We start from the raw sequence: 17,540 nt of genomic DNA on the forward strand, positions 1-17,540 counted from the left end.
CACCACACCACACCACACCACACCATACAACACACACTATGCAAACACTTTTTTCTGGACTCTGTACTGAGTCCACCTCTGTGGAGTCATCCACAACCTCACTTGCTGTTGTCCCTGAGGCCACAGGGACATCAGGAAGGCATCTGTAGGGGGTGGGACACAACACTGTTAGACTTTTCTGACAGCAAGAGAGCACTGAAGGAATGCTAAAGGTGGAGTAGCGAAGCAGCCCCTGTGAAGGTGAGGTTTGCTGACAGAGAGACCTGCCAGCATTTAAGGAAGTATGGGGGCAGTGGCCAAGCACGCTTCATCAGGTGACCCCAGTGTCTGCCATTCCATGGAGGTGTCCTGCAGAACTCCACCAGCTGTGGTTGATCTAAGATGGGTACAGACAGGTCTGGGAGGTTAAGCCTTTGCAAACAGTGGGACTGACACACCAGGGTTCTGTTCTGCTTCTCATTTAAGATTGACTTGTGATGTTTGATTAATATTTCTTCAGCAATGCACTCTGGCCCACTCTCTAGAAGAGGGCTTTTGTGCTTGCTTCCCTTCTTTTCCTGTCCTTGCTTACTACCCTCCACTGGGATGGTGCTTGGGATCCATCTCCAGGTCCTGGCTCTGAAGGTAGAAACCTGGTCCCCAGCTCAGTTAGGATATTATGCTACCTTTAGGGCACAGTTGCCTGCTTTTCAGTAGAGAAGCAGTGTGTCTGGTCATCCACATTGTCCATAGAAAGACATCACCTGGATATTCAAGAGTCTAAACCACTGGCCTCTGTTTTCCTGGTGTCTCTACCAGGGGCGTTGGGAACGTTTCTGGGTGATTGCTCCTAGGCTGACTTTCTGCAAGTGTAAACATGATCCCACTTTTTACAACTTCAGATTAAGCCAATCAACCCTCAGCATCTTCTGGGGTTTTGATCTGACACTTTTCCTTCTACCTTTTTATGAACCTGGCACCATTCCCAAGGCGTGTCATACAGCGAGGCGCCACTGAGGTGCCACTGAGGCCGAAGGCAGGCACATTCTTTAGGAAAGGCCGTTGGTCCCGCTCAGAGAGGCCTTCTCTTGGCCAATCTCTTCCTCGTCTACCCTGGGGTTCTCTGAGCCTCCCCATGCTTTGGCTACAGATAGAAACTCTCTTTGAGCAGAGTATGGAAGTGCTCTGGTCACTGCTCCCTGGGCAGTGCCATCAGATGTGGCATTTTGATGGCTTGCAGCCCATGGTGGTTAGTGTTAGCACATGTTACTCATAGCTCTGGAAAGATCATTTGTGTGTAATTGCCTTCTCGTGTGTGACTGTTTTTGCTTAGGCATATGGCTGAGTGGTATCTTGACATCTTTCTTTCATTGCTTCAAAAGCAAAGATTAGGCCGTTTTCCACACAAGCACATGCATGTACATGCATGTACATGCACAGAGCGAGCAGCACGCTCCCCTCCTCCCTTCTCCCTTACTCTTGCTTGTGCTGGTGCATGGAATATGCATACCACTAACCACCTCCATCACACAGGAAAGGCAGGGGTTTCTGTTGGTGTTGCTTGAATTTGCAGGTCAGCTGCTTTGGCTGAGTTAATAATCAATGTGAAAATGGAAGCCTGGACAAAACAATTGTGGTTTATCAATACCTTGAATTTCTTCCTGAAATGTATGACTCTTTAAAAATGGGTTAGGTGGGCTTATTTCCTTTCTAGTCACACTGTTTTGAGATATGCTGGAAACTCAAGTAAATGGCAAATATGCATATACATGTATATGGATATACATATACATATGAATATGTATAAAATTTTGATCACAGTCACCCAGACAGACTCAGACAACTTTATTTTATCTACTCAACAATGAGGCTTTTATATTTTGAATTAAGATTTTTTTTTAATTGAAAGTGATGAGAGAAAAGAATAATCATTACTGTTGCAAATACTAACAGATGCCAGGAGCAGTGAGCAGTATCTTATAAGTGAGAGGACAAATATCGCCAACCTAGAAAGGGTAAGGGCACAGAAAGGTGTATTCAGTTACACACACACACACACACACACACACACACACACACACACACACAGACACACGGGGAAGAGAGAGACGTTAACCTGATTTCACTCTTACGGTATTTTCCTCGGCCTTGAGTGGGTTGAAACAATGCCTGCCTCTAAGTCCATTCAGCAGATTCTGAAATGGTCCAGCTCATCTGACTCATTGTTGAGTTTTGCAGCTTGGGGCGACAGGCAAGTTGAAAGAATGTGCGGCAGACAAAAGCCCAGCTCCCCCTTTCTGCCTGTATGTGTCAAAGCCCCAGTTGGTGGCTGTGTTTGGGTCATGCGTTCGCTGTATGAAAACAGCTAATTAGGAAAAAGAGCCCTCTGTTCCCTGGCCCCCTCCCCAGCTGCAGGGGCCGGCTCTATGTATCTTATAACTCCTGCGCGGTCCTCAGCATGAGGAATGGTGTGCCATTCGTTACAAGTGCCAGCTTGGCAGGCTGGCCGCCACGGTGATCTTGGTAAATACCTCAAAGGACCCTGGTAGACTCTACCTCCTCAGAGCAACCCGTTTGGAAGATACTTTCTTCTCCTTGGTGGCTTCTCACTGCTGTCCTCCCAATGCCTTTTCTCTGGGTCTGTCTTTTGATCCAGAGTAGCCAGAATTTTCTGCTGTAAAGAGTGACTCCGGAAGAAGTTCTCAAAGATAACTGGTGACAAACTTTGGTCCTGGTGCTGTTTACCAAATGAAGGCTTCTGTCTCAAAAACTACTCCTCCATAGTCAACTGATCTGATTTCCGTTCAGGGTACACCTGAGTCTCTCTTTCACCAAATGCCTATTTATTTCACCATTGTGAACATCTGAAAAGTAACAGTAGTTTCTGCTCTAGAGCAAAACTAAACAAGACAGCCGTCAGGGCAGAGCTGGGCATCCTTCCATGTGTCACTTTTTTGCAGGCTTGTTTTATTGTCCAGCATCAAAGGCCACCCTCCTGGGCCAAGGCTGGGAGGCCCCGTGTGATCTGTCAGGGACTTAGACCTGGTCACTGCTCCTGGACACAGGACCTGGACCTGGACCTGGTCACCGTGATAGGATCTTCCAAACTGCTTCTCTACACTCAGGAATTCTGGCTTCCCATCATCCAGAGCCTGCTAAACTTTAGGACCCTAGGTTGCCACTGTTGCTCGGGCCCTCTTCAAGCCCTGAGAACGTGAATTTCTGTCCCTGGTCTAGGCCCAGAGAGAAGGAGGACTTGCAAGAGATTCAGTTTTCCCAGGGAGAGGGCATCCTTCTCAGCTCAGGTGTGTGCTCTTCCCAATAAATCACCTGCCTTTCCCAGCTCAATACCGGTGGGAACTACTAAATCATATTTATGGAGAGCCTAATAGATTTTAGACATTATATTAGCATCTTTTTCCTATTACTGCCTCCAGTATGTCAGGCTAGGAAGCTGGGGTAGAATTTAATAAGGACTTCCCTAGAATTAGGTCTATAATAAGGCAAACAGTAGCCAACAATAGTTATTTTAACAAACATTCAGCAAATCTATAACTTTAACTCTTCAAGGCAGTCGGACAGAGGTTCCCTCCCCGTGGGTGGGAAGGGAGCTTGTTGGATCTCTTCACCCAAGCTCAAGGAGGCAGCATGGCAGAGCTGCAGCATGACAGAGCTGGTTCAAACCCAGACCCATCTGCCTCACCATAAAGCCCACACTCATTCTAACCACTGCCACCCAGACTCACAAGGATGGCACCAAAAAGCCAGATAACATCATTTTATCCACAATCATGGTTTTCAATTTTTGAATGAAGATTATTTTAAAATTTAAATCGATGAGAGAAAAGAATACTCACTAGACTGCTGCAAATCCTAACAGATGCCGAAAACAGTGGAGCGGCATCTTATAAGTGCTGAGGACAAGTATCACCAACTTAGTAAGAGTGAGGGTGAGATAAAGGCGCATTCCGTTATTTAAAGACCAGGAGAACTTGGCACCCACAAACACACATCAAAAAGGATGTACTTAAGCAAGAAGGAAAGGAAAGCCAAGGACACGCTGGCGCCTGAGAAACAACAGTTTTCTGATTATCACTGCTACGTAACAAATTGCCCCAGAGCAGAGAGGCCCATAGCAGCCATCTCATCATCTGGACAGGTTCTTATGATCAGTACCTAGGGTGACTTGGGTCTGTATGTGACCATCCAAGGGTGAAGGTCTAGGGCACACAGTAAGTTCCTTCACACTCGGTTGGTTCAAGAGTTCTAGACCTTCCCTCCCCTAATCTTTAATGCAAAGGATATACATTGGGGAGCCCTGTTTCATATGAGAGAAACATTTATGTAGACAAGTTTAATTAGCTAATCCTTTCTACATTTGTCATGTATGTATGTATGCATGTATGTATGTGGGGGGGGGGAGCAGGGAAGTGGGGAGGCATGCCACAGCCCTAGTGTGCAGGTTAGAGGGTGACCCTTGAGAGCCAGTTCTCTCCACCATTTGTGTTCTGAGAATTGAACTCAGGTCTTCAGGGTTGACAGCAAGCACCTTACCCACTGAGAAATATTAATGGCCCAGAAACTAACCTTTATGTGTGTTCTTTACAAAGGCAAAGCCAAGTTCTAAGGGAAAATATAGACTGTGGAGTAATGAGACATGAATGCTGAAGGAGCAATTGAAATGTGGAGAGGTCTTTTCTCTACTAGAACTACTAAATACCTCCAGATTGTCAGAACACATATCTATCTATATATGCTTTTAGAGTAAACACATAGGGTGTATATGTAGGATGAATTAAGAGACTTTCATTATGACGACACAATCGTAACTCACAGGGGAAATGCAATACTATGAACATTCAAGATATGGCAAAAACTGAGGTGATACAGAACATAGGTGGTAAGGTTCAAAGCAGCAGTGGGAACGACCATCAGACTAAACTAGGAAGTCTAGTCCTCTGAGCATAACAGGCAAAAAAACCAGGCAACTCGATTTTATCCACAATGATGGGCATATACAATCCTTAAATTGTGAAAATCCCCCATTTGAAAGAATAGAAATTAAAACTGGAAAGCTAAACATCTATTTCACGAGCTAATCTCAATTTCAAACCTGGCCAGAACAGCCAGGAGAAAAGACCACTGTGACTCAGCTACATTGTTTCCAACAGGCAGAGCCAGAGAAGACCTAGTTCATCCAGGCTGTTTTGTCTGGGACAGTCTCTCTCTGTGGAGCTTTGAATGGCCTGAAAATGAACATTTAGACCAGGCTGGCATCAAACTCACAGAGATCCACCTGTCTCTGCCCCGGGAGTGCTGGGATCAAAAGTATTTGCCACCAAGCCCCACCTATTCTTTTTAAAATCACGGGTAATGGTGGGTATAATGTTTCAGGGAGTGAGTACCGGTGCTTGCTGCCAGAGCCAATGATCTCAGCTTGACCTTTGGGACCTACAGACTAAACAGAGCTAACTTCCAGAAGTTCTCCTCTGACTGCCACATGTGCACAGTGGCACATGTGTGCCTTCACACCCACTCTACCCACACACACCCCTCACACAGTAAGATAGATAAATAGATAGATAGATAGATAGATAGATAGATAGATAGATAGATAGATAGATAGATGGATGGATGGATGGATGGATGGATGGATGGATGGATGGATAGACAGACAGACAGACAGACAGACAGACAGACAGACAGACAGACAGACAGACAGATAGACAGATATCATGATTGATAGGGATCTGCCAAAATCTCAAGTATGATTCAAAGCCTACTCATGGCTAAGCAGCATCCCGTATCCATGGATTAAAAAGGGATGCCATGTGACCATCTCTACAGTTTATAGAGAAAGGAAAACATTTCTTTGCAGTCACTTGCCATGTATGACTTCTGAGAAACTTTGTAAAGTAGAAATGAAAGAGAATATTAAAGAGCATTTAAAAAATCTCTACAACAGGGGGCTGGAGAGATGGCTCAGTGGTTAAGAGCACCGACTGCTCTTCTGAAGGGTCCTGAGTTCAAATCCCAGCAACTACATGGTGGCTCACAACCATCTGTAATGAGATCTGATGCCCTCTTCTGGGGTGTCTGAAGACAGCTACAGTGTACTTATATATAATAATAAAGCCATGAATAACTTCTCATACTCTCCAATAAATACATACTAGAGGTCTAGCAAATCAATAAGAAAGGAAATATATGGATTGGAAGAAATACACAAAAAAATCATCTATTTAGAGATACTATGAAGTGGGTGAAGGGGCTTGCTGCCAATCTGACCACCTGAGGTCAATCCTCAGGACCCACCAAAGGTGAGAACTGGGTCTCACAACTTGTCCTCTGACCTCCACACACATGTGCATGCACATACACACACACTCCAAATGTGCATACACATAATAAATAAACATAATAAAGTTTCTTTAACAAAAGAGTCTATAAACTACTATAGTCTTGGTAAGTTACATTTTTAAAATTTATTTATTTTTATTTGTTTGTTTGTTTGTTTTTTGTTTTTCAAGACAGGGTTTCTCTGTAGCCCTGGCTGTCCTGGAACTCAATTTGTAGACCAGGCTGGCCTCAAACTCAGAAATCCACCTGCCTCTGCCTCCCAAGTGCTGGGATTAAAGGTGTGCGCCACCACGCCCGACATGGTAAGTTACATTTGTTTTTATAAAATAATTGATATTCTTAGTACATCATTCAACTATTATTTTAAAATAGCATTATTTATAGTAACAAGTGAGTCTAAAAAGTACCTTGAGATAATTCTGAAGTGCGAGTGTTAAGATCTTCAAGGCTCTGTGGCTAGGACTGGTGGCTCACACATCCCTGTCATGTCAGCACTCAGGAGGCTGAGGCCAGGGACCACTGCAAGCTTGAGTCCAGCTTGTCATACACAGTGAGTTCAAAGCCAGCCAGAGTCACGTGATGAAACCCTGTCTCAAAGAAACAGATGGGGGTCAAGAAGCCCTTCAAAGAAAAAATTATGGCTCATGTTTAGTAAGATTCAACCCTCTCAATTCTCTTCAGTGTATAAAATCAATGGACTTCCACCTCACATCTTCAATTTCTTTGAATATAACAGCCTGATCCTTGAATTTCTAAGGAAACCTAAAGGGTTAGCAGAATGAAGATGTTGTAAAGGTAAGGGCAAGCAGGCGTAGGTTCAGGCTCAGCTGACACTCAGTTACAGAGGGTGGCATTTGACTGTGCTAGACTCTTGAAGCAACAAACAGCCCAGAGAGAGCAGAGCCGGCCTGGCAGGAGGGGAACCCCGTCTTTAGATTCACACTTCTGGATCTTCAAGATAAGAGTATGAGGGACTTCTGATGAGACAGGAGGGGCTCAAACCAGTGGATTTTTTGTGACAAGAATTTTAGGGTAACTAATATGAAATGAGATGCCCCAACTTCCATAAAGAAAACATCTATATGAAAAACAGCAACGATGATAAAAATAGACCTTAAACTTCTTTAAAAAAAAACACAAATGCACAAAGAACAAAGTATGAGCAAAAATACTTCCAAATGAATGTTGACATTTGAATGAATATATTGATTATCATGGATCTTGAATGTAGAACAAGACTCAGTGTGAAAGGTGTGACCAGGCTGCCTCTGCTGGGTGTATGTTAGCTACTATAAATCATCCACATGAAAATTTTGGAGAAGAGACCCTGATATTTCTGTTTTAAACTGCCCTGAAATAATAGTACCTGCAGTCCTGCAACAAGATGGAGTGAATGATGTCAGAGCCACTCTGCACTCTTGTAGACCACGGGATGATTATTAAATGGCAGCCACAGCCCATCTGCAAGCCTGCTCTCCAGGGCTAAGCACCCGTCATTCTGGGGTCACCTGTCCTCTTGGTAATTTCAGATTTTAAAATAACTTGCTCATGCCACCATTTTGTCCCAAGGAAAGAACTTAAGTTGTCAAGCTTGGTGTAAAGGCCCTTATCCATTGAGACATCTCCTTGGTCTTTAAATAATTATTTTTTTAATGCAAATACTCCAGCATATATAGAAAATAAGAAACAAATACAAACAGCACTTTACAGAAGAAGAAATTCTAACAGACAATAAGCACATGAAAAAAAAAAAAGAATCACTTGTCTTTGCGGTGATTAGGTTACTACAGTTCACACCCTTTCTGCCCCACAACGTACACAGTACTGGTAAAAGTGTAAACCACTCTGGTAGGCAATTTGGCACTCTTTCTTAAGACTGGATGAGCAGGTATTCTTGGGATTTGTTGGTTGGACTTCTAGTCCTACACACTAGGAGACAGAGACAAAAATAGTCATGGTAGCCAGTTTTCAAGGATGAAAATTTGTCAGCAACCTAGCAGGAGAACGGATAAACTGTGGTATTGAGTGGCCATTCAGCCGTAGCATCAGCATTCAGCATCAAGTGTGTGGACCTACAAGTAGAAAACTGTCAAGAGCAGGTTGTGGAATGTTGTGTAGAGTATATGTTTATCATTTACATCACACTAGAAAGCTACTTGTGTGCTCTCTACAGAAGTAAGTGTACAGTAACAGTATAAAATACACATGAACAATAACAGATTCAAGATTACTAATTTATTCAAAGGGACAAACAGAAAGAGCCAGGGAAATTACAAAAGGGAAGGGAAGGTCTTTCCCTTCAATTAAAAAACATCCCATTTAAATGTACAAAAAAATGTTGCGAATATCATAAAGCTATGTGGTAAGTATACAAATGTTCATATTAGAAGACTCTCACTTTCTATAAGCTAGGAAAGTTAGGCCAGACCTAAGAAAATTCTAGATTCTATCAAATGCAGTTGAGTAGGTCAGCATACAGCAACAGTCTCTTTTTGTCTCCACTGCTTTTTATCGTAGTAGCCTTTGGTGATCACTAGCTCAGGGCCTGAGCAAATGGTTTATACTCCCTGAGCCTTCACCCCACCTCCACCTCCCACACACACGTTAGCTGAAAAGAATAAAACTGCCACAGTGCTTGTTGGAAGGTGGAATAACTTAGTCCAGTGCGTATGGTAGGTAGAGTGGTAGTCTGCTTGACCATTCCTTCATTCCTGTAGTGTGTGTGTGCTGAGTCTCTGCTGTGTTCCTGACACTGCTGGGCACAGAGCAGAGGACAGGAGGGATCTTCTTAAATCCTTGTGTGTCAGAGCCACAGCATCTTCTCTCCCTCCTCTCTCTGTCTCCTTCTACTCTGTTTCTCTCTCTCCCTCCTCCTTTCTTTTTCCATCTCCCCTCTCTTTCTCTCCATCTCCCCTCTCCTTCTCTTCTCTTCTCTTCTCTTCTCTTCTCTTCTCTTCTCTTCTCTTCTCTTCTCTTCTCTTCTCTTCTCTCCTCTCCTCTCCTCTCCTCTCCTCTCCTCTCCTCTCCTCTCCTCTCCTCTCCTCTCCTCCTCTCCTCTCCTCTCCTCCTCTCCTCTCCTCTCCTCTTCCTCTCCTCTTCCTCTCCTCTCCTTCCCTCTTCCTCTCCCTCTCCCTCTCCCTCTCCCTCTCTCTCTCCCTCTCTCTCTCCTCTCCCTTCTCCAGGTTTTCTTCTATATTTACCTCCCCTGTAGCTATAACACCCTGGCACTGAACTGCTTATTGCCTAGTAATCCTAGTGAAAGATTTTTAAGGACACTGACCCTTATGAAGTCAAGTTTCAAGCATCTCTAGTAGTCAGAGACCACAGCATGATTGTAGGCAGGGGCAGTAGCTCTACAAAGCTCCTGACTGTAGAACAATGGAAAATTGGAGACCTATTTGATGTGCATTGATGGTCTCTAGGGGACTTCCTGAACAAATACTGCTAGGTAAGCCACTCCCACCTTATCATCCAGGGTTTTTTGTTCTAATCCATTAGTTCATAGATGTTTCAGTCCATCCATGTTGACCAACATCCTAGCAAATAAAATAACTTCTTATGAATGCTTCAAGTATTTGATATTAGCTTTTAACTTTTTTTTTACTGTAACTGAATGAATCACAGTCACTGCATAGTTCTTGAGATAATCATTACCATTTATTAAGCACCTAGTGTATACTTATCACATCCTGCCCTGGAAGCTTCACTGACCTCCTTTTAGGGAAGATTGCATTGCATCATAATTAATCAGCAACTTCTGTTCTGAGGAAACGGGTTCAAGTCTGGTCCTGCCACTTAACTGTGTGGCTTTGCATGTTTCTGTGACTCTCTGAGCCTCACTTTTCCCCTTTGTAACAGAGTAGTACTTACTTCATATGGCTGAGGAGTAGATTATCCACAGAGCACTCACTCAGTGTGCATCTAACTGTCTGTCTTATTTAAGGGGATGAGGCAGGGTAGGGTGAAACAGAAATCACAATGCCATCTGTACTGGGTGGCTGTAGACCTCAGAGAATGCTGAATACAGACTGGTACACGGGGCAGTCTTTAAATTGAAGGTTCACCCTCCTCCTTAAGGAATTATCTACGTCAAAAGGAAGAGTACTCCTTGGAAAATCCAACTCTTTCCCATCTGGTACCTTTTCTAAAAACCTCCTGTGTCTCCAAAACATTTAGGGCCATAAGTCTGTGACTGTAAATGTACTATTTCAATTCTGCTTCCGGGATTGTGCCAGGTACATTGATTGGTACACACCCATGAACTAAAGGGCACGTTGCGGCCATGGATGTGCTTATAGGATGTGCTCCAGAAAGAATGGAAATGAGTGGGGGACTTTTGGGATAGCATTGGAAATGTAAATGAGGAAAATACCTAATAAAAAATATTAAAAAAAAAAAGTATCAAAAAAAAAAAAAAAAAAAGAATGGAAATGAGCACCACTGTGCTGACTGGGCAGAGTGAGGAGTGCCCAGGCTGGGATGGGGGCCTCTGGGAGCCTGACCACTCAAGCGGAACTAATGGGCTTGTCTAATGGGGAGATCCTGAGGGAGAGGACTGGGTTTTTGAGCACTGGTTGGAAGACACAGCAGCATGCCGTTGGCCTGGTGAGGGGCTGCATGCCTCACTTTCCATCTGCTCTCTCCGCACCAGGGTCTTTTCACCTGATTCACCTGATGTTCGACGACTACGTGCTCTACTTGCTAGAATCTCTGCATTGTCAGGAGCGGGCCAACGAGCTCATGCGAGCCATGAAAGGAGAAGGAAGCACTGGTGAGCAGAGCTTTACAGGAGTATCAGAACATAGCCATCTGACTGACAGAACTTGCTTCTGTTTCCTTAAGTCCACACAGCCAGGAATTTAGCTGTGCTGAGTGGGTCAGATGCTGAGAAGTCAACAATCTCTTCCTCTTTAGAGTGGGCACTTGGGTGTATGGAAACCATTGAAGGGTATTAAGCAAGGACCAATTAAGAAGACATAGATTAGAAAGTGGGCTTCCTTTCCTTTCCTTTCCTTTCCTTTCCTTTCCTTTCCTTTCCTTTCCTTTCCTTTCCTTTCCCCTCCCTTCCCCTCCCCTCCCCCCTCTCCCTTCCCCTCTCTCCTTCCCTCCCCTCCCCTCTCCCCTCCCTTCCCCTCCCCTCTCCCTTCCCCTCCCCTCCCCTCCCCTCCCCTCCTCTCCCCTCCTTTTCTTTTCTTTTCTTTTCTTTTCTTTTCTTTTCATTCTTTTTCTTTTTTTTTTCTTCAAAGACATGTGGCCTTGGCCTTGGGATCTAAGTACCTTTTCTCTGTTTGCAGCAGAAGCCCAGGAAGAGATTATCTTGACAGAGGCTACCCCACCAACCCCTTCACCTGGTCCATCATTTTCTCCAGCAAAGTCTGCCACATCTGTGGAGGTGCCACCTCCCTCCTCCCCTGTCAGCAACCCATCCCCCGAATACACTGGCCTTAGCACAGCAGGTAAAGGGGTGGGGGTTTCTCCAAAGTGGTGGGGGCTACAAGTTGAAAGAGATTTCTGGGAAATGGGTCTTCCTCAAAACACAAAAGGAATACCAGAACTCAGGAATCTTCCTGGACTTGGGAAAGGCTTACAGGCCTCAGGTTATTTATGACTACATCTTCCATATGTTGCTGTTTTCAGCTGGCAGATTAAACACATGATAAATCTCTATTCCCCAAGGTAAGCCACTAAAACTATTAAGATATCGTGTAAGCTAGTATACAGGCATCCTTGGAAACAAGAGACATGGACCCAAACCTGAGCAATGCCTCTGGAAAGATGGCAAGGCAAGACGCCATGCCAAGCCACAATAGGACAAATTGGGCCAGTGGCTGTGAACAGAGTTGATCTTGGGCCCAGCTTGGACCACACTGAGCATGACTTGTAGAGCTGATGCCACTAGAAGGTTGCTCAGATGGAAGGCCCACAGCCCACGACACACAGTGTGTCCTCACAGGCTGACTACACCCAAGAATCGCCAAAAGCCTCAGTAAACACCCATACCTAAAACAAGTGAAGAAACCCCAAAGAAATACTTGTATATCATTGTTCATAAAAGTATGTATAATAGTTAAAAGGCAGAAAGGATCCCCTGTGTGTCCTTTGCCCATCGATGGTGAATGGATATAAACATATTATATGGTATAATATTTCTAATTCTAACATATCATACATGACTGAATCTTGAAGCTATTGTGCTAAGTGAAATGAGCTAGCCATGAAAGGGCAGGTATCTGTACAGGGACCCAGAGCAATCAAGATCAGAGAGTGAAATAGCATAGAGGTAGGGGACATAAGGACAGAGTTTCGGTTTGGGAAGACCCAACAACTCTGGAGACAGATGGCAGTGGCAGATGTATAACCCAACACGTGGACTTAATGTCCACAGGTCCAAAGTGGGCTGACTGGGAGGTTTTAGGTTAAAATGGTTTATAACAACAACAACAACAACAAAAATCACCATACCATTGCTGAAAGCACAACCCACGAAAGAGGAACAGCATAGCACAGTAGAAGGGGGAGTGCTATATATTCATTCATGAGAGTCCGAGATCTGTTTTAATTTTTTTTCTTCAGAGTCAGAGATCTTCAGGAAGAAATAGATGCTCTCTCTTTCTAAAGAGAGAAGAGAGAAAGAGGGGGAGGGGGAGAGACAGGGAGAGGGGGAGAGAAGGAAAAGGGAGGAAGGGGGAGAGAGAGACAGAGACAGAGAGACAGAGAGAGCATACTAATAGCTCAATGGTTTTATAGAACACAGAAATAAGATTTAGGGTAACAACTTTCTTTCCTTGAATCCTGAGGTGATTAAATAGGCGGTGGGGCGAGGATGGAACTCACTGCTAAACTCATTGAATAAAATCAAAGACATTTCATTGGCCCAAAGAAAACAGATAATCACCAAAGGACTGATACCAGACTTTTCATCAGTGGTGTGATGTACTTAATGTTACTAAGCCAACAATGGTCTAATGGATAGATTTTAGGTTAAGGTGTTTTATCACAATTAAAAAAAAAAAGTCACCATACCACTGCTGGAAACACATCCCCATCAGAGGAACAGCACAGCACAGCAGGAAAAGGAGAGTAATATATTCACGAGAGTCAGAGATATTCAAGAAGAAATAGGGAGATAGTGAAAGAGAAACACATAGGCTGAACAGGAAATAAAAGCCAACTGAAAGAGAATTAGTTAAAGGAATGAGCTAAGAAATTCTCTGATAATACATTCAATGCAAAGTGAAAGAGAAACCTATAAGAGCTATGCTGGTCTTAGATTCAGCATCTGATGCAGAATTTTTAACATGCCTTGAAGACCTTCCATACAGAATGCCTACTGCATAAGTGTTGTGAGTGTGAGAAGGTACGGTATGAGTGCATGTATACAGAGATGTTTTCAAAGGCCCAAGTCCTATGCTGAGTGGTGTGCTCGATATGAATATTACTATGCCAAGTCCTTGCTACCAAAAGGCCACCGGGGGATGAGAGAAACAGGCAGTCACCATAGGAGTCGGCACAGTCACAGTATACACTAATGCTACAGGACTCTCAAAGGAAATTTTGTACATGGAGGTATCCGGAGACCTTGCAAAGGAGAGTGGAGGGTTAGGTAAGGTGCTGTGCTATCCTATTTATTACTCAAGCCTCGAGTCTTTCTTTTCCTTCAACCCCTCTGTCATTTAGATCAGTCTTGGTGCTGTAATAGTATATATAGGGAGTCACTATAGCAGAAACCCACTTCACACGTGCACACAGCACTGGTGGGGAATTCTGTCACAAGGAAAGCATTTTAAACACAGCCATTTGGAAATGCCCATTCTCTCACTATGGGGTTCTACTAGATTCTGGTGGGTTCCCCCAGCCTGGCAACAGCAACACCTTCACATAGCTGAGTAGAAGAGCCCAAAAGAAGTGCCTGCAGGGGGGCCTGGGGAGATGGCTCAGAGGTTAAGAGCACTGCTCTTCCAGAGGTCTTGAGTTCAATTCCCAGCAACTACACGGTGGCTCACAGCCATCTGTAATAAGATTTGATGCCCTCTTCTGGTGTGTCTGAAGACAGCTATAGTGTGCTCACATAAATAAAATAAATAAATCTTTTTAAAAAAGAAAAGAAAAGAAAGAAAGAAAGAAAGAGAGAGAGAGAGAGAGAGAGAGAGAGAGAAAGAAAGAAAGAAAGAAAGAAAGAAAGAAAGAAAGAAAGAAAGAAAGAAAGAAAGAAAGAAAAAGTGCCTGCAGACACACTACTAGAGACTCTGGAAATCCAGTTCAACAAACCTTCAGGCAAGGCAGTCCTGACACTCACTAGGAAGAGGACTTAAAGAAGGACATTTTTTGCTCACTGACAACCAAACAGGAAGTATACATGAGTACTGTGCATGCTTCTCCAGCACTCAAGGGTTCTTCCTACATGGGAAGGATTAGATCGATCACCATCCACTGGGTCTTCTGCTTCCTGGAGGAATCGATGGGGCAGCAGGAACCACCAAGAGCCATATTCCCAATCATGCTTCTGATATGCCCACCATCGCCAAGGTGACTCACCAAGTCATGGCCATCCTGAAGTTTGCAGACCTGACAGTGTGAGTGGAGTGGAAGCCCCCCCCCCAAGAACGACACATAGACCAGGGGGTGTTTGTGGGACAGGAGAGTGTGAGGCTTGAGGCATGTGCAGGAGAGACTAACAGGAGCATATCAGCCTTGTCCTGCCAGGGAGTCTGCCGGGCTTTCTTTGTAGCAATTCGGAGGCCTCAAGATAGGGGCAGGTGTGATGATCACCAAGGCCATAGGAATATCATAAAAGTGTTAAGAGGTTTCTGTGCAACGTGCTGCAGGTCATAAAGGGAGCTTCTGAGAATCACAAATGTGAAACAGGTTCTCTTCAGATGACTGTAGGCTTTGAAGATTCTGGCACATTCCAGCTTTGTTCTTAGGAATCCCCAGAGGGCACTAAAAACATCATCTTCCATAAAAGGATGTATACTATTTTTCTCTAGTACCACTTTCAGAATGCTCCGTGGATCAAGTTTGGATCCATAGACTGGATCTGGACGAGCACTGGGCCGTGGTCTGGGGAGAAGCGTGCATCATTTCCTAAGAAGCTGCGTGGTTTTAAGCACATGCTATACACGCATTATTGTAGGAGTCTTAAATTTGGGGCCTTGTGCATACTTTTATTGAATGATACTGTAAAATTGAAAAATAACTTTGTAAATCTAGTAAGAGTCGTCATGCTCTTTTAAAAATTTAACTCCCTATATGACTTTAATGTCCAATTAGTTTTATTAAATTGCCATTTTCCCATCTACTTCCCAAAAACTTGAAAACAAATAATTACACTTATTTGTGTATGTGTGTGCACATGCACATGTTTGAGTATGGATGTGTGTGCATTTGTGGGACGGTCAGAGGCAAAGTGTGGTAGTTGATTCTCTGCTGCTACCATGTGAGTTTCGGGGATTAACCTCGAGCTGTCAAGGTTAGTGGCAAGTGCCTTTCTTACTTAGTTATATAGCCAGACTCAAACCAAAAACCATGTTTTTAAAGGAACCCCAAATAGGGGCTGAAAATGTAACTTAAGTGGTAAAGGGGTTCCTTGGTTAGCATTCATGATGTCTTGGTTCAGTTCCTAGCATAAACTTTGAATGTTGGCACACCTCTGTAATCACAGAACTCAAGAGGTGGGAGGCAGGATCATAAGTTCACGGTCATCCTGTGCAACCTAGTAAGCTTGAGGCTAGCCTGGGCTACAGAAGACTTTGCTCAACAACACTGACAACAAACCTAGCACCTACACCAGGCAGCTCACAACCTGTAACTCCCACTCCAAGGGATACATTACCCTCTTCTGGTGGACACACGTGCCCACGTGCACACACACACTCACAATTACAAGTAAAGTTCAACAACAAACCCAAAGCAGATAGCAAGAAAAAAAAAATCAATGGATGTGAAATAAGCAAACTTTGGCTAACAAAGTTTCCTATCCCTACCCCCAACCTTAAGTGAAATTGCATGTGACCTAGTTACTTTGTTGGATCTCAGACATATTCTGAGTATCACTGACCCAATGATGTATTATTAGGTTTGACCTCAGAGTCAAGGCCAGCCAGATGAGCCTTTTCATCGAGCTACCGTCTCCTATTGGATGGACACTTCCTAGCATAAAGTATTAGTCCCTGGCATATAACCCTGTGGCATCCTCTGACAGCTGGGAAAGACAGCTGCACAGTTATAACTCTCAAGGACGACAGTTTCTCTACTTAATCATGTCCATGTCTCAGTCCATGTCCATGCAGACATATTTGTAAATATGTTCTCTTAAGACAGTGCTATCAGTTTTAAACAAGTGGAGGAGGTAAGGAAAAGATAGGAACAGGCACCGAAACCTGAGGCTGCTCAAAGCCAGACTAGAGTGGTTTACTAAAGCTGCCTTTGGGCAACACATGGTGAGAGACCAGTTACAGGACTCCACAACCACAGATTTTCACCAGGTAAAACCTGGCATTTGTCATCTGCCCACCCGGAACTTTGGGAACTTTGCCGGCCTGCCCCCTCCCTCCTGGTCAGGCAAAGTTCAGAAACTTAGGGGAAAGGAGCTTTTTTTCTCCCTCGTGGACCTAGTAGGTGGTGTCAAATGGATCAGTCTATTTAACATGACATTGGGCTGCAATTCTTTAATGTCATTTAAAACAAAATGTTAAGCTCAGACTCTGTCTGGGCGGGCCACCACAGGGCTCTAAAAGCCCCATTTATGATGTCATTGTAAGTGTTCCCGCTTTGGCACTGACAATAAAAAGTTAATTATTAAGCTAGTGTTTTCAGCTTCCCACCCAGGTTCCCTGCAACACAAACCCAGCACATCCAATCACTGGGAAGTTCGGATGCCTGATGAAACAGGGGGATTCCTCCCAAATGGCCCTGACTGTAGAACATCTGGCCTGCCCAGCTGCACTTTCTCTGCAGCAGCTGAGGCTGTCACAAAGATAACTGACCCCGAGACTCTCCCAGTAACAAAAGCTCAGCCACACTGAGGCGGACTAAGCCAAGCAGCTACCAATGGTGGGCACTGGTTGGTGACTCATTTACAGTGACTTCCTCCCCACTCCGTCATAGCTCCTTCCTCCTCTTTAAAGGAACAGAATTAGGAGAAATGAATCAGGACAGGAAAAAATAAGATCGTTTCAGGCATGCTTTGATTTCACTTGATC

The 17,540-nt window shown here is 44.2% G+C and overlaps 1 protein-coding gene across 7 annotated transcripts in view; it reads left to right on the forward strand.

The window, feature by feature from the left end:
• Rfx4 (regulatory factor X, 4 (influences HLA class II expression)) overlaps positions 1-17,540 on the forward strand; it is a 150,503-nt gene that overhangs the window by 113,144 nt on the left and 19,819 nt on the right. For 5 of the 7 annotated variants that reach the window (NM_001024918.1, XM_006514115.4, XM_030245279.1 and 2 more), the window contains 2 exons: positions 10,991-11,110; positions 11,634-11,795. In NM_001024918.1, the coding sequence (NP_001020089.1) occupies positions 10,991-11,110; positions 11,634-11,795 (282 nt within the window). The remainder of the gene's footprint in view (positions 1-10,990; positions 11,111-11,633; positions 11,796-17,540) is intronic. The other 2 variants (XM_030245278.1, XM_006514114.4) reach the window with 1 other exon arrangement.

Source organism: Mus musculus, chromosome 10, assembly GCF_000001635.26.
Source record: "Mus musculus strain C57BL/6J chromosome 10, GRCm38.p6 C57BL/6J".
In the NCBI taxonomy this organism is placed as follows: domain Eukaryota; kingdom Metazoa; phylum Chordata; class Mammalia; order Rodentia; family Muridae; genus Mus; species Mus musculus.